Raw genomic sequence first — 22,523 nt, 5'->3', positions numbered from 1 at the left:
CTGCAGTGAGCATTTTTCAAACATTCGGCTGCTTTAAAACAAAAACGTTCCTTTGTTTGTATTCTTCTCTGGTGCTGTAGCCAGGAGAAAAATAAGCTAATAGTGTGAATGACACAGAGAATGAAAAAGAGATTTAGACTAGAGCCTGGATTTGAAATTTTTCTGATACAATAAAGGAAAGAAAAAACAAAATTGTACTCCAAGTTGGACATTGTACAGCCCTGTAATATATCAAATAGGAACATTTTAACTGCAGACTTCAATCTCTTTTTTTTGTTCAACGTGGAAGGTAACAGAACCCTTGAAGTTATTTTAAAGAAATTATAATGTTTCCAGGATTGAATGTCAAAGACACACACACACACACACACACACACACACACACACACACACACACACACACACACACACACACACACACACACACACACACACACACACACACACACACACACACACACACACACACACACAGTCCTGCCCTCTGTGTTTTAGACCACCCCCTCTCCTTCACCAGCAGTCCTGTTAGTTCCTCTCCTCACTCTGATCCGCTGCAGTGAGCTCCCACTGACGAGCAGAAACCAACTGTCATGAAAGAGAAAGGTAGACATTTGTATGTGTGTGTGTGAGAGTGTGTGTTGAAGGAGGTGAAAAAAAGGGAGTGTGACAGCTTGGGTTTTCTGTTTGTCTTTTCCTACTTGTCACTGGTTTAAAACTTGTTATTTAGCATTTTGGTCATATCAAACAGTCTTGCAGCTAAGTAATTACATTTTTCTCCAAGAAAGTTAACAATGTCAATGGGACTCATTACTTTGCTAACTTAATTACTTCACAAATGTGATTGTTTTGAGTTGACTATTGTGATTTTGCTTGAGGTGGCATTTCATTGTGTTAAAGGTCAAAAAGAAAATTGCTGATGATTTTTTTTTTAATGGTTTTTCTTATCAATGTTCTAACCAATCCTGATGTTTGGCTGTGTAAAAGCTTTAAGACTGTTGTTGCCAAGTGGGGAAAAGTGCAAGCATAGCTATCGTAGAGCATCAGGGTGGGTTAACCAGCATGTGATTTTTAGAATGACCTCTGAATTGAGACTTGTTTTCCTTTTGATTTCCATATTATTTCATTAAGTGACCACAGTATGTTTTCTCAATGCTATTTCTCAAAGACCTTTTGTACTTTACATAGAATGAGAATGAGGTATATTTAAACATCTACATAAAGATTCTGAAAATAGAAGCTCCCTACCTCCTTGCACACGGATGTAGATTTTCATAGCTGGAGATAGTGGATTGTGTGATTAGCCGTCGTTCTCAGGTTTCTCTCCATTTGCTGTCTTTCTAAATCTACCATTTGCTAATACTTGACACCATATCAGCTTCACATTCTGGAAGAGATCAAGAAAGAGTGGACGACATTTTGGACTCCTAAAATATTTCTAAATGAAGAAAGAGTAAAAACTAAAAGCAGACAAAGGATATACTTTATATATAGGATAATACCCCACAGATACTATTATGTATTATTATGTATTCTGTTACATAAGCGCAATACAAGGTGTTCTACTGGCAAACAACTACATTTCTAATCAGTAGGAGTATTTCCTGTTGCTGTGTTGGCATCACAGCTCTGTCATTAACAAATAACTGAGGTGTAATCGCACAAAGGCTGGTTTGGATGAATTTTCAGTCATTGTTAGGGTGCCATGGCCAAAAGAACGGGTCACATTCCCAATGGGATTATGCCAAGTTTGGAGATCCTCTACTTTTTAGTTTAATGAAAAGACACAGTACGTTTTGTATCCTTTGTTGACTTCATATATCACAAGTCTTCTTTGAAGCTGAAGGTCAAGTTGTTTACATATTTATTATGTACTACTTATTAGATTTAACAGGAGATTATAGCCACTTACAGGGGGCTTTTATTAACCTTTGGGAAGCATGGTCTCTTAATCTAGTTTGTTACTTCATTCTTGTTACCATAGGGACAAATCTCTCTGTCGTGGGGCCACATACCGATGGTGCTTGACTCAATTTTCTTCATATTGAGTTGGGAACTAATTCTAGCTGTAGGCTATGTGTAAGGACATCTTGTTGGTGTAGTCGAAAGAATGTCAGAGTTAGTGCAGATGAACTGATGTCCCTGTTATCTGGTTAAAAAAGGAACTTGTTATGATTTATGTGGAAAAACTATATATGAAAAAAGAGCAGACGAAGCTCATGTGTCTGTTTATGTAGCTGGGTGTCCACACAGCGCTCTCACCGTGCCACATTCTTTCCCCTCTCTCCTCTGCTAATCACATTCAAGACCTCTCAAGTGGGGCTGTGATTAGATTGTACAGGCATCCACTGCTTCTATCGCCTTATAGACATGAAAGAGACAAAAGCAGAAGGAATGAGGTTCTTGCAAAAGTAAGAGACTACGTTTGGCACACAAGCTCCTCATAAAGCTAATGTTGTTGGGAGAAGTAATGGCTTCTAACTGAACTACTGTCTATATTTTAAAGCACTCTAGTTTAGTGCTCTGTGTAGCTCTGGGCCAAAGCAAATCTGCGGTGGCCCTGAAGTGCAAGACACCATAGCATTTCACAAAACACTACAGCATTTCACAAAACACAACAGCATTTCACAAAACACTACAGCATTTCACAAAACGCCGCAGCATTTCACAAAACTCAACAGCATTTCAGAAAACGCAACAGAATTTCAGAAAACGCTACAGCATTTCAGAAAACACCACAGCATTTTCAGAAAACGCCACAGCAATTCACAAAACGCCACAGCAATTCACAAAACGCCACAGCATTTCACAAAACGCCACAGCATTTCAGAGAACGCTACAGCATTTCACAAAACACTATAGCATTTCAGAAAACACCACAGCAAAACCAATGACATTGCCATTAGCTTATACGCTAGACTTTTTGTCAATTCCAATAATAAATGTTAGCATGCTAACACACTAAGTTTACAGTATTCATTTTTACGATTTTTAACACAGTGAACACTTTTCTGCTCAACAGCAGAATGTTGGTATTGACATTGCGAGCATGCTAACATGCTGATGCTAACATTAAGCGTTAGCTCAAGTAAGATACTTGCCAATATAGGCCTACATTAGCCTAAAAGCGCTGCTAGCGTGCCTGTCGAATCTTGCAGCCTGTTTTTTTCCTACATTTTAAAACCACTCTGCTAAATGACCAGAAAACGTCACTTTCTTCGTATGACAAAACAATAAACTTGACAGTATACTTTCGGTTTTAAAGGAGGATGACATAAATTAGTACTTTAAAAACAATAGGCTATTTTGCATTTTCAGATGAGATGTTAAGCTTTCTGATAGGTAACAATGATAATGCATTTCTCATTTTTCATGAATTCCTCCCTCTTTTTTAGGGCTAGCTGCTCAGAATGACCCGGGCTCTCTGGGGGGGAAGCGGATCATCCCGTGCTTCAGGTGTGGGGATTCATGCAAGGGACAGGTGCTGCGAGTCCAGAACAACCACTTCCACATAAACTGCTTTACCTGCAAGGGTGAGTTGAGTACCATCAATAAGTGCACTATTTGACATCCTGCAATCACAGAGTAGGAATATAGTAATTTGAGCCTTTAGCATTAAAACCTTTTTATTTTCAGAAGGTTAGTTTTCAATTGAGTTGAATTTGCTTGTCATTTTTTAGACAGTTTATTCGTGCCATCAAATTCAATTTCATAGAAAAATATTCTGCATGGCTTTTGTGAGAACCTCCTGGGTTGTCAGACTCAGATTCATTAAAGTTACTTTGTTTTGTGGAAAACATATTTTCTCATCAGGCTATTGTCCCCATTAATTAAACCTGACAAGCTTCTCGTGTTGTTGCCCTTTCATCCCATGTGACGGTGTTTAGAGCACAGAGGAAACAAAGAGACTTTGAGAACAGAGAGTCCTGCAGTAATGTACAGTGAGAAGACCTGGGCATCTAGGCTCAGTGGGCTTCATCATGTGTATGCATGTGTGTATTATGCAGATACAAAATTGTATTTAAAAATAAAACGAAAAACAAAACATGACGTAAGTTGTAAATGCATAGCTACAGGACAGGAATAGAGCTGTGCAGTAATGCCCTTGGCATTCCTGAGGTGGCAGGTTCAGAGGTACAGTTTCGGATATGGGTTGTATGGTATCAAATGTCTCCAAACAAAGCACGGAGGAAACACTGCCTCACTGTCAATAACATGCCAAACACATGAACACTTTAAAAACTCTGGCAGAATCATTATATAAATAAGCATTGATTGATTGATTAGGTCAGACAGCCCAAATTACATCTTTGATGGATTACATAGTTACTGTGTACTTTCAACTATGAAAACGTGAATTTAATTTAATACAATTCCCAAAACTCTTCTTTTTTTAATAAATAAAGAACACAACAAAATGAAAATGTCAGTCAAAAGTCAACCTGAGCAAACCAATACATATAGGACAACAAAAGAAGGAGTTCTGCCTTTTATGTGGTTTAGTCTTATCTAGCAGTATTAGCTGACCAAGTAGTCTGATACGTAACTGTAGGAGAGGGACAATGCATTTTTCACATTAATCCATTGATCCAAAGATAATTAAAAGAAAAATGAATGTAGCTTTAATGTTTTCTGTTGTCATCTGTCTCTCCCTGTATGTCTGTGTGCAGTGTGTGGCTGTGACCTGGCCCAGAGTGGCTTCTTCATGAAGAACAGTGACTACTACTGCCCGCTGGACTTCCAGAGGATTCACGGCACGCTCTGCAACAACTGTGGGGAGTTTGTGGAGGGACAGGTGGTCACAGTATTGGGGAAGACCTATCACCCAGCTTGCTTTGTGTGCACCGGTTGCAAGTAATTAAGAAAACAGAATCATGGGAGTTTGGATGCAGAGCAATTATTTTTCTTGTGGGGTAAATACTTGTCTCTTTCTCTGTTTCCTAGACAGCCATTTCCTGCTGGGGACTGCGTCACCTTCAGTGGAAAGGACTGCCTCTGTCAGCGCTGTATCCGACCCGTGTCTCCAGTTCTTATTCCTAAAGACCTCAGCTCTTCAAATAGTAACTGAACTTTTGAACTATTGATTCTCTGAGCATTAATTTCATTTGATCCAGTGTTGACAGCAAACATATTAACGAAGCTTTAAAACAGACTCTGATCCCATGTGGACATAATCAGACAGAGGATTATGCATTTAACAATGGTTCGCTGTGGCCATAAGACTGAGTTTACATTACCTTAAAAATCCCCACAATCCCCCTTGGATCCTGCAAGGTGAATGACTCACTTGACCTTATCTAGCTGACAACTATATATAGGGCAGAGATCAAAAGGATTCAGACTCTTAATACCTCTGGATTAAGTAGCTCTCTCTTAAGTACTTTAAATAAAGGGGTTTATTAAAACAAATCTAAAGGAAACAGCATAGACACTCAAATTGTATTCATGTATATCCAGAAATCATATCAAAGAACTGAGTTGCTTCCTAATGTTTCCCCAGATCAAGTAGACTCAGCCCATTAAGTTCAATGTGCACATTTAATTCAATTTAAACAAAACGCATGAGCGTATTTAGGTGACAAGCGTTAAAAGGATAGTTGGGATTTTTTAAAGTGGGAGTATATGAGGCTCTTATTCCCAGTAAGTGCATTACCTAAGGAAGCTCAGGAATGTACTGCGATGGATGGAGGCATCAGAGAACATGTGCTACAGTAGCCACCTAAAAATACCTATATCAATAAGAGTGTCTGCTGTAATTATACTTACCTTCACACTGCTTTACCTTGCTTTCAGACACATTTTTGACAGGTGACTACAGCTGTCATCTATGGTCTTTTCAGTTATAGTAGACTACTTATATACCATAGGGATAATGGGGGTTGCTAGTCTGCTGATGCCTCGATCGGTTAGTTTGTTTTTGTTATTGTGTGACTTTGGTGATTCTGAACCATCCTTTATAACACCAAAATAACACCATAACAACAGCAACCCCTGTACAATGACTGTTTCCTGCCATGGAGTCTGGTTGCTTTGAAGGGATCCTAGATTAAAGTTACCTGGGGCTTGCTAACCACCATCTACTGTAGGAAATACCCTCATAAATCACAATCAGAATCGGTTTTATTACCAAGTAGGTTTACACATACGAGGAATTTGCTTTGGTATAATTTAATAAATAACCTCCTCTATGGTATTGCCCCAACTATGTATAATAATTCGGCAACACTTGTCATCCATCCCTTGGACTCTTACTGGATATGTCCTGTATGTGTTTTCAGACTGCTCTGGCTGTGGCAGATCCATCAAGAACGGCCAGGCTCTGTTAGCGCTGGGGGGGCAGTGGCACCTCGGCTGCTTCAAGTGTAAAGCCTGCAGGAAGGTGCTGAGCGGAGAATATATTAGCAAGTAAATACAAATCTGTCATTTAAAAATATTTTCTCAATGAAGTTGATTTTTTCTTACAAAATAAGGTTGGAATTAGAAAATATGTTAGCAAAATGTATAATTTAGACACATTAAAGAATATATGATTTGAATGTCAAGTGTCTTTTCTTTCAGAGATGGCGTGGCCTATTGTGAGAGGGACTACCAGATTCAGTTTGGGGTACAATGTGACGCGTGTCAGAGGTTTATCACAGGAAAGGTCCTAGAGGTGAGACAGCTTTATTTGTTCAGTTTTTCTCCTATGATTAACATAACATTGGCATTTTTTGCAAAACACTGACTTTTTTTAACTTATTCTTATTTTTAATATGACATCTTATCTTGAGTGTATTTGTTTGTTGGCCCCTTCTACTCAACACATGTTTTATCTAACCTATTTTGCTTATAAATAGTTTCTGAACTGTTTAATGTGGAAAAAATATATCAAAAAATATATTTTTGTTGAAGAACAAGTTGAAGATATACTTTATATATAAAGGAAAAAATATATCAAAAGATATATGTTTTACTTTATATATAAAGTATATCTTCAACTTGATTTGAGGAGATATTTTAAAGTACATTCAGAAGATTAAGAGTTAGGGTGTTGCATGTTAATTGTTGGATGAAGTCTGAAGTTGTTGCCTTCCTCATCATCAACCTACAGGCAGGGGAGAAACATTATCACCCCAGCTGTGCAAGATGCAGTCGATGTGACAAAATGTTCAGAGAAGGCGAAGAAATGTTTCTGCAAGGTCAGTGTGAGAAATACCTGATGTGGGTGTGCATGTTTTTATTGTGAGAATGGGGATTTAAGCCTGTGATGGATACATATATTAAAAAAGGTTGTCTAATGCAGTCTAGATTTTCAGTGTCTGAACTGTGAATTTATTTTAAAATACTGTATTTTTTTGCCTTTACGTCCCTGCCTTCACAGGATCAACAGTTTGGCACCCTAACTGCAGAAGCAACAGCAGAACAGATGACAGTTACATGGTAAAACCACCTTAACTTAACACGTCTACAGTGAAACATCTTCTATAACTCGTATCAAAAATATCTCCGAATACTGGATAATACCCAGCAGGTGTAATTGCTGTTAAAAGGAGGACGCGAGTCTGATATCTTTCCACGTCGCTGTCCTCACATTTTCTCTTCCCTCCCAGGCCAGCAGACCAAAAACACCTTGTCTTGATTTCTTTTTCCCCCATCAAAAAATGAAGGTTAATATCGTGAGCAGACCTGCCGTTTGCAGCGATGCTTTTCTAGAGTGAGCAGGCTGTAGTCTCACGCTTTGAGATGAACTGCACTCGCTTGTTTCACTTGCATCACTTTGCTCACCAGGCTTCAAGTGTGCTAGTTCAAGGCAGCAAAAATATGACTTCTTAAAAGTTACATTTTTGCCTACTATCATTAGTAAATTCAGCCTATAAATGTGTAGCAGCTGTAAAGTATAACGTTGGTCCAATATGTATTATATTTCATACAAAACATTTTAAAACCATGGTAGCTGTAGAATGATGCATGCTTGGCTATTTTATTTCCTGCTAAATATACACCAATATGTGATTATGTAATATGCAAAAGAAAATCCTGTCCGATAATGTTAGCTACAAATAAAGGTTTTTTATTATTGAGCATATTACAATTTGGAGCATTGCACATAAACTGCATGATGCCAGGCCCACTGCTTCTAGTTGAGATCTAAGGACCAAGTTGTGTGACGAGAAATTGCCTGAGCATCCTATGAATGAAACTAACTGCTATTTATTTTTTTAGCCCACGAGATCCTCATCAGAAAGCTCCAATTCCCGGCCGGGCTCCTGCACCCCGGGGAGTCCTGGGCGAACCATCTGTGTAAGTTCTGGTGACGACATCTGCTTTACACAATTCACGTGGCTTGATTTGACATTTGATTTATCATTTATTTGTACAGGCGAGTCGCGTGGATAAGGTGTTTCTCTTGCAAGATTTTTCTTCATGTCACTGAAGACAAACATTTTAGGAAAATAGCCAATGTGGAAAAAATAATATTTAAGCATAGTTTTTCAGCTTTACCTTGACTGATCGGAAAGAGTTTTAATGCCAGAGGAGAACAAATTGATTTCAATTGTGGTTGACAAAAAATCAACCACATGTTGAAAAGGAATTTAGAATCAATTTGAATTCAATTCTGAATTTGATTACAAAACAACTTGTTGCTTTTGGTATCCTTTAGTTTCCTCGATCCAGTTTATTATGTCCCATAGACTGTAATTACTTTGTGAGGAATAAACTTTCCCCCTATCAAAACATGATATGAGCCAGGAACAACCTACCTTACTTAGATTTAAAAGACAGAGAAATAGAGAGTCACAGATTACAGTGTTAATCTGTCCAGCTCATGTGCCAAAAACAGTTTTGGTGGGATTAAAGTTGTATTCCTCGAAGTCTTGTAATAAACCACCTCTGACCTTTCACCTGACGTAACCCATGCTGTCTGCTCCTTCCTTGTCCTTCCTTCCCCTCACCCCCGTCCTCCTCTCTCCTCCCTCTTCCTGGTCCCAGGCAAAAGTAGATAATGAGATCATTGATTACCGAGATTTAGCAGCCATTCCCAGAGTCAAGGCTATATATGAAATAGAGCATCCTGATATGATGTCTTATAAGTCTGTGCACGACAACTCCTCTACTTTGGACTACAAAGGCAACAGACAGGACAGGCAAAGCTGTGCAGAGGTAACGTCAAGTTTTTACCGGCCAGATGTTTGTGTCTCATTGTTTTGGTGTTGGTTTGTGGAAACCTAAGAATACAAACCTTTGGTAATTTTTCTTATTCCTGATTTGATCATTTTACTGATGACTTCCTCTTTTAAAACATTTGAAAGAGGCCCTATTATGCTTTTTAGGGTTTTCCCTTTTCTGTAATGTGACTGATTTTGTTATGCCTGAAATGGACTCCTTTGTTTACTTCTGTAACATAGTGACATCATGTAACACTTGCGCTTCTATTGGCTAGCGCTCCAACACATTGTACGTGATAGGCTAAGAGGCGGGACATCTCTAAGTGGTTGACCAATCACAACAGAGCCGGCCAGCTAACCAATCAGAGCAGACTGGGCTCTGGTTTCAGGCAGAGGGTGACAAGAGGTGCTGCAGCACAGGCAGTATGAGAACCATAAAGAGCTTTTCCAACAGTAAAACGTAAAAACATGTCACAAAATACAAATTATGAAATAGGAAAAGGAACATAATAGGGCCCCTTTAAAAGATGCATGTTGGTTCGGGTATATTTGTTATATATATGATATGTTTTTTTACTTTTTCATATCAGACTTGTTAGATATACAAGGCTTTTATCTAAAGTGTCTAATGTGTATGTTTATTTCTGATTTGATTTAGTCACCAGGAAGCGTATCTGTAAACACAGAGGTGAATATTTGTTTTGATAAGAGCAGACGTATTTAACACACAAAATAATGTCGATTTGTTTTGCATTCACACTAGTTTTGTGTCCATCTTCTTTCAAGGAGAGTTTTGAAATCAGAAAGTCCATGCCAACATCTGCCAGCCAGGGATCGTTCGGGGTTCATTCGCTGCACAATCGTCACAGCTACACTCCAACTCTGTCCAGGTCACCGCAGCACTTCCACCGGCCAGGTGAGGAAAACACACAAAAGTCAAATGATCTGAATCTTCTTATCACCTTTTCATAGATATTAGCCCACCTCTGCTCACGTATTCTTTTGTTTTACCACCTTCCCTTATCCGCTCTGCTTCCACAACTCCTCCTTCCGCTGCTTTCGTGGAATAACACACAGGATTGATGCTTTCTTCCTCTTTATTATCTGGCAACAATGACACATGCCCCACTCCCCCTTTATGTCACAACTTTCTCCCTCACACTAAAGGTAAGAACCCCTGCTCTTCTGCCACCTTTACTGCATCCCTTCCCCCCTCCTGGTTTGACCTTACCTTTTTGCTTTCTTTTATATTTCCTATCAAACACTTGTATTTAATACCTAACCCACCATTTTGTGTTCTAAAGCAGGGGTGTCAAACTCAATTTCATCACGGCCACATTCGCATAATGGTTGCACTCAAAGGGCCGTTTGTAACTTTAACACTATATAAAAATACATATATAAATATTTAATATATATAAAATAATGTATTATATTACATCAAATTGGATTATTATCGGATAGGGTAATAACTTCATAATTAACTCGGTCTGAAAGCAGAAGTCTAGGGCAAATAATTGCAAGTTTCTTCAGTAAGAATGTCACAAAATGATTTTAAAAGACATTTTGAAAAAAAAGTAACATTTTGAACATTTTGAAAAAAGAGTCAATTCTGAGAAAAGGGCAAATTCTGACAAAAAATGCATATTTAGAAGAAAAAAAGTCAAATCTGAGAAAAAAGTCAAATTTGAAATGCATTGTGCTCCATGGCAACGTGCTTCTGTAAATCGTAACCGTGTAACCGTATAACAAACATATTATATTCTTTGCAAGCTCTTGTGGGGCCACATAAAATGAAGTCGCGGGCCGGATTTGGCCCCCGGGCCTTGAGTTTGACACCCCTGTTCTAAAGGGACTATGGTACGTTTGATAAATCAATAATTTAAGATGACAAAAGTTCTAAAAACAAACCGGTTTAAGTTTCAAAGATGGATTTATTTTAGGACGGATGGCACAGAGATGTGATGTATTTTATTATTAGGAAGGCTGAGCCATCTAGTGGTCAAATGTCATTGATCAATCGCCCACTGATCATCCCTTTTTTCCCAATTTGCATATTTGACTTGACCCTACTTCTACTTTTCTCTTGTTCTGCCACCTCTCTAACTTCTTCCCCTGAAAGAAAGAATCCTTTAAATAAATCTACATCAAAGTAGGTATTTATAAAACGGGTTTGATTGATTAAATAAGTAAATATTCCTGTGCCTGTTCCCGACATCACTCACACATTCCTCTAAAGCCGTGCCTATTTATAGAAGTGCTGTGAAGCCTGTTTTATCATGTGTGTGCGGATGAAATATGACAAGCTCTGACCGCTAATCGCTGGCATGTGTTTTTTGTGGGAGATGAAAATCCCTCACAAACTACACGGCCTTGATTTTGTATAAGGATCGGTGTATTGTCTTTATATTCAATAATAAGAAACATTAGATCCTTAAAATATTCTCGTTGATGTCTTCTGAATCTGTACAAGAGGTTTTTTTTTGTAAATGTCATTATGGCTTAAGCTTTTGGCAGTTCTGGCCTGCTTTTTATGTTGTAAAAGTTATTAAAATGATTGTAGATATACATATACATTACACTAATTCTGGTTCCAGTTCTTTTCATAGAATGTCCTCCAAACTACAAGTTACATATACAGTACATAGCATATTTAGACATTGAAAAAGGAAAAATGCACTACAGCAGGTTCTTACCTCCAATGTTCATTTATTTTTGTTCTACTGTTTGATATTTAACAACGAATCATCTGCTAACGTTGCATTTTCTTCTATCAGCAGACGAAGGCTTTAATATGTACAGACGACCGCCAATTTATAAACAGCAAGGTATGATATGACCCTTTTTATCTTTGTGTCCTTTTTCAAAGTCAGTTCAAATGCTGCTTGAATCTTTTTAAAGCCTCTGATTATTATCTCCGTGGTGTTTCATTTCATATTTTAATCGCCTGGACAATACCTTATTATATCATTTAGTTGTAAATCTAAAAATAGAGCAGTACTGAGAAGTGTGTTTTACAGATCAATTAGCAAAAGGCTAAAAACAGAACCAGGGGAAGTATATCTGAATTAGTAAATCGGATCTTATTTGCACAAAGAGCCGAGTCTGGTTCTAATTCGTCTCATGAGGAGCTAATCTGTCTGTGTCACTTTCACATAGAGCCAAATTCCTCCACATCGCAAACAGCCTCTTTGCCTGGATATGGTCGCAATGGCCTCAATCTGGTAAGAGCAACATCACTGATACATAATCCGTCTGTGTGAACTATTGTGTAAGGCTACTGGGTGACCTTTTGATTCTGTATGTGGAATTGGTAGCTCTAGCAACACATTATAAAAGCCAAACGAGGTTTGTCCAATTTATAGCAGTTACTAAAATGAATGATTGATAGTTGTTTCCTCTGTCTGCCCCCTGTCGGTTCTTCTAATACAGCCACGGTCAGCTGATTACTCACATTACAGCAGTGACAGATTTAAAGGTAAGTATTTAGACATCTTTATTTTTATCATGGACTTTAGTAATCACTATAATTATTTTGGAATATTAATTCGTGTTGCTTTTTCTTTGCCTCCCCCCCCCCCGCCTTCCAGACTTTAAGGTAAGTGAAAATACTTGAAATCCCTGCTTTTGCTTTCTTTGCTTTCCTTTTTTGTTTTCTGCATTTCTAAAGGACTGGCCTCACCGCAGTCTGCATGGGCATGTTTTATCAAGTAACTCAATTGAATTCAAATCTGTAATTATATAGCAGTGGCTACAGCTTGCAGACCTCTTTTTTTAATATGTATATTGCATGTATTACATAACTAACTCTTACCCCACATTTTACAAATATATCTTACTAGCAGTCAATTGGCCGTTTGGGTTTTATAATTGAAGGGATTAATCCTATCATGACATTTTCCCATTGCACGTGTTTGCTTCATTCTGTAGCTCATCCATGACGGTCAACATCCATTAGCACGAATGGACAGAGGAGTGTCCATGCCTAATTTGTTGGAACTGAAAGCAAGTATTGTTTGTATATTCATGTGTGCTATACAAGAGTTTTCCCTACAACGATGTATCATGTTCTGCACCTTCAGATAACAGAATACATGTTTCAAGGACAACGTCATTATTATTATCCTGGCATCACTGAGGCACAGTTACTATAGATACTATATGACGGTGGCCTTGAGGGTCAGAACACAACAACATATACACAGGAGAAACACTATCTCAGAAAAAACATTTTATGAACAAAATTAAATAATAGTTAATGGTGGCCATGAGGGTCCTAACGCTAACACATGGCGTAAAACACAGCAATATTTCAGTAAATTATTTCATTTTTGTTCAAATGTATTATTTCTGGGATGTTGTGGTGTTTTAACACTCAGGGGCCACCGTACTATTTAACTATTATGCATGACAACAGTGCAGTGGTTATACAGGATGCATATTTGCATGGGACGTGATGCTCTAACTCCATCTGGTATCTCGATGGCTGGTAGGGAAACCACACAAACGATTGTGTTTAGGTGTAGCTTCTGCAAGAATCGACTATGAAAGGATTCTCAACCAGCCTTTGTTTTGTAAAGGTCTACCCGTATGAGCTGCTCTCAGTTGGTAGTCGAGGCCGAGTGAAGCTTCCCAAGGATGTTGACAGAACAAAACTCGAGGTAAAGTAACTTGAAAAGCATTATTATTATTAAAGTGGATAAACATGCTTAGCATTATTTTTTATCTGTATTAAAACACCTTCACTTCACATTTGCCGAAAGGGCAAAATATCTCTTTAATATTCTTAATTTGACCTTATAATAAATGCATGGCCTTGTGTCAATACTACACACACCATGCCTTACACCTACATAGATGTTAATACATTCCTCTACAGTCACATCATCTGCTTTTTCTGAAAAACCAGTTGAAGACATTTGTTGCAGTCAAACGTACAGTAGAGTTTTGTTTTAGAATAAGAAATGCACCAAACGGATGATCTGTGCAGCGTTTCAACAGTCCATGTTATTCTTTACTGCTTTCCTTTGCAGCGTCACCTATCCCCGGATTCATTCTTTGAGGTCTTTGCCATGGGCTTTCAAGAATTTAACGTCCTTCCACTGTGGAAACGAAACAACATGAAGAAGCGGGCACATCTCTTCTGAATGCTGCCTGATGCATGCTTTGACTCATTGTTAATATGCGGTATATATTTTGTTCTGAAGACCCCTTAAGTTTATTTCTAAAAACTAGAACCAGTATTGTGTTTCCCAGTTACTTTATGTGGGTTATTGTTTTGAATATTGTTCATATGTATAATACCTCAAATCAAAAATGAACGTGAGAACTAAACTTACTATAAGGCCTTCGCTAATAATATTATTTTATATTTTCAGCCCCAACTCATTAGGGAATATGTTTATATTCGACGATACAGCTGTTTAAAATCTCCAATTATCATACATGCAACAGGAATTGGGGCTTTTTTGTGGCAAACATGGGAAGAAGAGACAGTTAATTGTTTCAAAGCAACACTTTTTTTCATGCAAACAACCTAACCGAATCTTAACCTCTTAAGATTTTCATTGACTTAACTTTAAACAATGTACAGTTGTTGAGTTCAACTCGATAGCAAATTGCTCATATTTAATTTAGTGTTGATTGTGCATTACGCTGGTTTATGATCAGTGACAACATTTTTAAAGTATGGGTTTGGCATTTTCACTTTTTTCTGCATTTATATAGACCAAGCAATACATTTAGAAAAAAAGTGGCTAGGGTATTTACAGGCTGTGAAGCTAGCTAAAGTGAACTTGTCCTCATTAAAAGCCTGTGTAGATCATTATTGTACCCTTTCTGAAAAACATGTCATGATACCTGATGTATACTGAAGAAATATACTGTTTTAGTTCTTTTTATTTCTTTAATCACACTTGGTTGTCTCCTGAATACACAATTGCTTAGCTATAGCTTAAAAGAAACCGTTTTGAGTGAGTAAAGGCTCACTCAAATGTGCCTAATCGGACTTTGAACGATTAGGGTAATTTGAAACTTTTTTTTATGTTTTCCCTTGACTTTTTACTGTATGTGTTACCTCCCATCACACCATCTCAAGCGCCCTAAATAAATGATTGCCCTTCTTACTTAAGTTGAGCAAATGAATGTTTCTTTATTGACAGAATGAGGTTGGTGAGGCCATATTTTTGCACATGTTTTCAGTTTTTTTTTTTTTAGCATCTCCCAGGAGGATCTTCCAGTCTGGATCACCAGCTTGTAAAAAAAGAAGAGACACTTTTTCAGTCAAAATCCGTAATAAGATATCAAGCACGGTAAATTATGATACCATGTATATCACATCACAAAATTACGGTGCACTTTTGTGTCATAAAGCTATTTGTTTTTTCTATTTCTCTTAATGTTATTCAGTCTTAAACCAACAGATGGTGCCATGGAGCCTGAAATCAAAACACCACTTCATCATTGCTTTGCATGTTAATAATGAACATTTGCCAAGCTTTTTTTTTAAAGCTTGTATTTTATCATTATATTTGCGAAATTATTTTTCTTTACTTGCCTCTACCAAAATGTAGTGTTTATAGTTTAAAGATGGCTTAAATCATAGTCCCTTCCATAGTAGCTTACTAGAACCATGAGTAACAGGACACATGGGATAATGAAAGCAGATTAAATCATCATAAAGTGAATTACATTCCTGCTTTTTATCAGCCATTTACTCATCTGTCCTAATCGAATGAGTTAATTAAGCAACGGTTTTAAAGTGCGATTTCAAAGGGAAAAATATTAAGAGTTTAGACAATATTTTATGTAAAGGCTGGTAGGCTAGGACAACTATGTGTATTTTATGGCTTTAGACTTTTGCATGCACACATCGCAAGAAAGATCAAATAAACAGTCATACAGTGTTATCATATTTATTTAAAAAAAGGAAATAGTAAAGTCTCAATCCATAATGCATCATTTTCATCTGAGGCAACAGTATCCAATATACAGTATGGAAGTGAAAGAAAGAAAAATGTTTTGTCAAATAGTTGTTCTGCTTTTTTTAGTTCTGTTGCAAAAAACATGCAAAAATACCAGCAAACAAAACATTATTACTCCTGAAAAAGGCAACCTGAATAAATGTATGTTTTTTCAGTGGGGACTGAACAATATTATCTCAGGCTAACCTTGATAACATCACAGTTTCAAACAAGTTGTTGTTTTTGTTATCATGGGCTCTTTAAAGCCCACCTAGCTTGAGCGAAAGCATTGGAGGATTACGAGGCTTTCTATTGGTCAGTTATCGCACACGCTCGGTTGTGGGTGTTTGTGATTGGTCGACATTGCTGTCACTCAACACTCCACTTTCTCCTGAGCACCTCCCCGTCTCTCCACCGACTGGCCCAGGCGAGGATTTTCATCGAAAACATTCACCGCAGACTGCGTACCAGAGCTGGGGGGAAACGGTGCTACGACGAACGGAGAACCGATGCTATGGACCCAACAGCATGACAGCCGACTCCATGGCGTTTTTTGAAGTTGGTGTTTAGAGGCGTTAAAAGGATTCAACAGCAATGAATGCGGTATCACTTGTCAGATAGAGAGGGGCCAAAGTGGACTATCCCTCCCTCGGTAGATGCCTTCCGCCCGATGGAGGCTGACGAGACCTTTGCAGCGAGTTCGAGGCCCGGAGGGTCACCTGAGAAACACCTCGTTGCAGGACGCAATTAAGGACAAGACCGTGCACACCTGTCTGCGCTTTCGAGGACTTACTAGACAAGTTGTTAGTGAGCACAACAACAAAAGTTAGCTGCGGGAGGCGAACCCCCCCTGCACAAGATGACTATCATAGATATCACTTAGCGAGAGGTTACTCACCGCCTCAGGTAACACAGGACAGGTGAACAACGTTACTCTTTAAAACGGACTGCACACTTTTAAAAAGTCACACCAACTAATTTGTCTGCGAGAATTCAGCAGTTTTTTTTTTTAAGTTCTGTTTTTTACTCACCAAGAGTCAACCATGTCACTCAAAGACAATGCTTGTCGGAAATTTCAAGCCAACATTTTCAACAAAAGCAAATGCCAGAACTGCTTCAAGCCCAGAGAATCACATTTGCTGAACGACGAAGACTTAAATCAGGTGAACAAATAACATGTCATACTTGTAATTACTGTCTGTGTAAGCTATATTAATGATGCAGTGAAACCCTGTTTGTATCACTCCGTTTGATGTGCAAATTTCAGATGGTTTGTCATATGTCAATTGACCATGAAGTGCAAAGGTTAGGTTAATTGGACATAATTAGTTTCCAGCCCAAGGGCGCATATTGACCTCAATTCATGCAGATATGGCTCCACCCAGCTCCATGCTTTCCACACAGTAGCTTCTATCAGCTGCTTCTGTTGGCTATTTTCAGTTACAATCATATCTCAGTTCTTGTTTTTATATTTCCCTCTTTAAAGTTCGTATAATGTCCAATCTTATGTGTATTATCCTAATTTCCAATGTCCAATGCTAGTTCAAAAATAATTGGAGACTACAGTATGAGGCTGACATAATCTTTGCACTATTAATCCAACATGAAGCTGTTCCAGTAATGTTTCCTATACTGGCTGGTTGTTGACATTGGCAGGTTGTGAAAGTTGGCAGGTTGTGAAAGTTGGCATCAGGGCAGTTGATCTCTGTTGTCCTTTATTGTGGTTATTGCCTCTTGGTAGGCTGTTAACGGGAAAGATCAAGAGTCCCCATGATCAAGGCAGTTTGTGTGATGACACCCCTGGTGCTTCTTAAATTGGCTTCAACATGGCTGGTTGATGACTAACATCAAGCCGACATTGTACTACATTTCCCGTAATTTCCTCCCTCATGACCAATGGATCCTCTGTTGGGATGGAATTACTCTCGGGGGTATTTGTCCTCCTCAGTGGAATTTCTGACCCACTGTCTATCAACTTTATCCTTTGGTGACCGCACCCAGTGAAAGGTTATCATCAGCGGTCAGACACTGAAAACCCAGGATGTTTTAGCCAAGTTATTCATCGTTTGTGTTCAGTGTCGCTAAGATACCGAAGGCGTGTGAATTTTTCCTTTGCATATTTCCAGCTTTAGTTTTGCCTGCCCACTTACACACCACTCAATGCCCATTACTTTTGGTGCAGTTTTACAGTCCTTTATGATGTGGGGTAATAAGACGTTGAAGGGCCATTTCCAAATGAACACACTCAAATGGCTCCGTTTAACCCACTGAAGCATTGAAGGGTTCAAAATGACCTAAATTCTTCTTGTCTTTTCTCTCTTGGGAGGACTTTCCATTGGGGTTCCTGTCAGGTCATGTGAGGGGAGATGGCACACTTGGTCTCAGAGTTTCTACTTTGAAGAAGCTAGTGTCCCAGTATTTGTGTGAATCACTTTGAACACTTACTGTTCTTTCTCCTTGTCCCATATCTAAGTCTATTCGATGAGCTGCGATTCTTAGGGGTGTAAAGAAATATTGAGTTTTGTGATATATACTATATCAATCACAGATTTCTAATAATTGGTCCATTGTGGTGTGTTCAAACCCCCATCTGCTAAAAGCCACTGATAGAGGAAGTGCATCCATTTGACTCTTCCACTCTGAGAAACGAAGAGGCAGAAATGGTTGTGTGTTCTATACAAGGACACTTTTTCTAAAATTAGAGTTAAAAAATACAATACATTCCATTGCCTACAGTATCACAATACATTGAATCGTTATCCCTGTATTGTGATATCACCTGATTTTTGAAAAATACACAGCCCTAGCAACTCCTATGCGTCACCCCTATGGTTGTCTTCCAAACGTTGGATGTTGTTTCTCTTTCAAGTCTGCACACACTCTTGACTCACCAAGGTTACAGGTTGAGACTCCTGATTGAAATGCTCAATTACGTCATTTTGTTTACAAAGTCATTGAGCTGAGAAATGTGCTGTGCCTCCTACAATCAAAGCGAAAGAGGATTTAATGGTGGATTATACTTGGCTTTACATGCATGGAGTTATGACTGTAATCAAAACCACTGATAGAAGGACAGAGAGGTGCCAGGCGGCTGTAAATGTCAGAGCTTTTCCAAATTGATTTGTAGACTGTTGTTCCACAGACTTTGGCGTGCAGTTGGATTACGTAAGGTACTTAATTTGTTAAGCTCTTTAGGTGTAGGTGAGATTTGTGCATGAACATATTTAGTGGAATGATTGCCGCCTGTAAACAAAACCCCTGCAGTGGTGTTGCAGGGACTTTGCTTGCTTTGCAAACAAATGCTGACTACTACAATGGCGAGTGTTCAAGAAGGCGCCGGAACAATTTAAGAAAGACTGCCAGGCCAACTTGCATTTCTCAGTTTGAATTGCAAATCTGGAGCCACAAAAGCTCTCAGGCTCTGCTTCTCTCTCCTGTTTCTCCTCCACTGTTTTCCTTGCTAACTTCTGCCTCTTCGGTGCCCCCTCCACCCACCAGTCCACCCACTTAGAGGATCAGAGGGAAAATCATGTGTGTTAGCCTTTCCTTTTTTTTTTTTTCTTCCCAGGGAAGCATGGCGCTCTGGAATAAAGCCAGCTGGAGAATGTAGCCTGCTCAAGAGAGCTAGTGACTAATACACACCTTCGTTTAACTCAAATCTGTGTGTGTGTGTAATCCTGTCTGATACTGGGCACAATATAAAGCCTCAACTATTATCCTCCAGTTTCAGCTACAAACAGTTCAAATGTGCACAATTAAACAGATCATCAATATGTTAAAGTGGCTGTTTTGGTGTGGTTTTAATGACTTTAATGTTTTTCTGTCATCAGGCAAAACCTATATATGGAGGATGGTTGCTGCTGGCTCCAGAGGGAACGAATTTTGACAATCCGTTACACCGATCTCGGGTAAGTGGTGCCTTTGCTGGACTTGAAATTGATTATGGTTAGAAGGGAAAGTTTTTTGTTTCATCAGCTCTTTTTGACCTAATCATCATAATAAACATTTGGTGCTTCAGGAAAACAAAAGAGTATTCTTCAAAAGAAAAACAACATTATTTGACCCAATGTCTATAGCTTTTGCTCGGTTCAGTACTTAGGATTTTGTGTTGTACATCTTTTAGTACAAAATGCCTGATATTCAGAATATTAAGGCTTCTCAAAAGGCCACACAAGGGGAAAACAGGCAGTCTGCTCTCCAGCCCTTCTTTTAATTCTGTTATCCGTTTTGCTACTATTTTGACATCCAACAAACGGGAGGTCTGGTTATTGTGGCTCCTGTAGCTGTCTCAGCAGCTTCCTGTGGGAGGCTCGTCCCCCCTATCAGAAGAATCCACACTATCCAGCAATAATGAGCCTTATATTGACTTTATTTCATGAATCCTTGGCCCCCCCCAAACATCATGTAATGGGAGACGTGCTCTATTGCACCGCTTCCTTTATCAGCTCCCAGATTATACTGTGGTGGTGCATCCCAAAGAGGAGTAGTGGGAATGTGGGGGAGGAGAAGGAAGGAGAGGTCCCAGTTCTCACAGCCACACTGATGGCTTCCATATGGGGTTTTGGGAAAAGCACCTCTGGACCCTTCCACTCAACTACTGTCAACAGGCTGCCGCTGCTTTGACATACCACTGATGTGTTCTGCCTATTCTTACAATCAGCTTTTCCCCGCTGTGTATAATTGGTGGCCTGTTGTGCTGAGGTGAGCAGGCTGGACCATGTTTTGACTGACCAACAAACAAATAACAGAGGAGAAAGAGATGACGTGTTGGCTGAGTCATGTTTTAAGAGCACAGTTTGTGGGCCTGTGGTTGTAAATGTCTATCAAAAACACAGTGTGACACATATCTATCACGCTTTTACTGGAAATGGCTGCAGTGACCCTTTTAACATCCCTTGTGGCGCGTATCAGCCGCCCTATTGAGACCTTCAGATGCCTTTTAGGTTACAAAACACTTCTTAATATTTCATGGATTAGCCTCAGTTGGAATCGGATCCAGGGATATTTAATACTGAGTCAAAACGGTGAGTTAGGATAAGTGGGGAGCAGTGGAGAGATCATCAAGCCAAAGAAGGAGAGGAGATCAATAAAATCTTATCATTGGCACGAATATCAGCAGAATTGTATCCAAGAAATAAAATGACTCCTTATTTGGTACATTTGAGTATGTGGTTTACACAATATAACAGGCTTCACCTCAGTAAGATTGGTTCCATTAAATGTGTTTTGGGCAAACACTGACACTGATACTGGTCGGATAATATTTCAATGTTTGTTTGCATTAACACCATCCTGTAAGACAGATTCAATCCGCTGAGACATTACAGTAAAACTAAACAGGACTTTTACTTACCGTATTCTTTCTATTGTCTTTTATTTCCTCATACATTTTTAAAGAAAAATGCATCATGAGTTCCAGAAAGCCTGAAAAGCATGTGATGTGGTAAATGCTGAATGTGTGCCAAGAACTTGGATGCCCCTGCATAGCAACTGTTTCCCAAAGGCTCGCCCGCACTTATGTATGTACTCTTTGTGTGTGCACCAGTACAGCGGCCAAGTCTTTATACCCTGAGGAGTACAGTATATAACATTAGCATTCAAGAACTTCATTGGAACATTTACAGATTAATTTACTAATGCAATTAATAACACCTGGCTTTATAAATATCTGTCTATTCTTGTAACACTGTTTGTCAAACTTTCCTGGCTAGAATTATCTGATGTATAATAAGTAACAGCTTTAAATCACAGTGCTAAGTGTTTGCACATTCCCACAGTGCTTTGTTATTTATGTAATTGGATGTGGCTTGCTGTTATGATATCTTTGATGTGATCATCATGTGAGTAATTCTAGCATTTATTGTTTTGTGTAATGCAGAAATGGCAGAGGAGGTTCTTCATCCTTTACGAGCATGGCTTACTGCGCTACGCTCTGGACGAAATGGTAAGTGAACCCTGACAGCTCCTGAGTTTGGTTTGCTTTGAAACAATTTTTATTTTAAAATGAAATTTGAATAATGGCCTGCTTTTACATACTAGCTGATGGCTTGAGTGGTCAAATCATCATAAATTACCGTGCATCTACACAGCCTTAAATGGCACATTGGCACAACTACAGTTTTTACCAATTATACTTATAATTATTCCCAATGTCATAATGTCTGTTCATAAACAGAGTTTGCTCTAAGTGAAAGCGTTTTTCATGATATACTTTAAACACTGGAATTGTTTGATAGTTATGGTTAAAGTGTAGTTATTTTGTCACTAAGCATTTGGTGTTTTTCTGAGGAATACCTGGAGCATGTGATGGTCTCGCCAGGCGATGGCCACACCGTCAACACGAGCGCTTTCTCTCATACAAAAGAGAATTTTGTGAATGTGTTCAACTTTAAGCCAAAATCACACAGCGGTGTCAAAA

The 22,523-nt window shown here is 38.8% G+C and overlaps 2 protein-coding genes across 6 annotated transcripts in view; both read left to right on the top strand.

Annotated features, from left to right (window-relative positions):
- Positions 1-524: 524 nt before the first annotated feature.
- On the top strand, positions 525-15,273 carry ablim1b (actin binding LIM protein 1b). Its single transcript, XM_079660804.1, has 21 exons — positions 525-603; positions 3,393-3,530; positions 4,668-4,851; positions 4,942-5,057; positions 6,276-6,402; positions 6,556-6,649; positions 7,088-7,175; positions 7,358-7,416; positions 7,587-7,643; positions 8,200-8,277; positions 8,968-9,138; positions 9,802-9,831; positions 9,930-10,059; positions 10,221-10,310; positions 11,921-11,971; positions 12,303-12,367; positions 12,576-12,621; positions 12,734-12,741; positions 13,074-13,148; positions 13,724-13,804; positions 14,177-15,273. The coding sequence occupies exons 1-21, from the start codon at positions 591-593 to the stop codon at positions 14,288-14,290; spliced, it is 1,815 nt and encodes a 604-aa protein (XP_079516930.1). The 5' UTR covers positions 525-590; the 3' UTR covers positions 14,291-15,273.
- Positions 15,274-16,484: 1,211 nt separating this feature from the next.
- LOC307024851 (myosin phosphatase Rho interacting protein) overlaps positions 16,485-22,523 on the top strand; it is a 49,186-nt gene continuing 43,147 nt past the window's right edge. For 3 of the 5 annotated variants that reach the window (XM_079659288.1, XM_079659287.1, XM_079659286.1), the window contains exons 1-3: positions 16,485-17,268; positions 19,936-20,013; positions 21,984-22,049. In XM_079659288.1, coding sequence (XP_079515414.1) covers positions 17,149-17,268; positions 19,936-20,013; positions 21,984-22,049 — 264 coding nt within the window. In that variant the 5' untranslated portion in view covers positions 16,485-17,148. The remainder of the gene's footprint in view (positions 17,269-19,935; positions 20,014-21,983; positions 22,050-22,523) is intronic. The other 2 variants (XR_013804008.1, XM_079659289.1) reach the window with 1 other exon arrangement.

This window comes from Notothenia rossii (genome assembly GCF_949606895.1).
Source record: "Notothenia rossii genome assembly, chromosome: 11".
Classification (NCBI taxonomy): domain Eukaryota; kingdom Metazoa; phylum Chordata; class Actinopteri; order Perciformes; family Nototheniidae; genus Notothenia; species Notothenia rossii.
The sequence above is the reverse complement of the archived record's forward strand: the minus strand, read 5'-3'. Positions and strand labels throughout refer to the sequence as shown.

Bases quoted from the DNA above. Each gene is read 5' to 3' on its own strand.
- ablim1b (XM_079660804.1), top strand. The intron at 6,403-6,555 runs GTAAATACAAAT...CTTTTCTTTCAG, and splicing joins AGCGGAGAATATATTAGCAA to AGATGGCGTGGCCTATTGTG. The intron at 10,311-11,920 runs GTAAGAACCCCT...TTCTTCTATCAG, and splicing joins CTTTCTCCCTCACACTAAAG to CAGACGAAGGCTTTAATATG.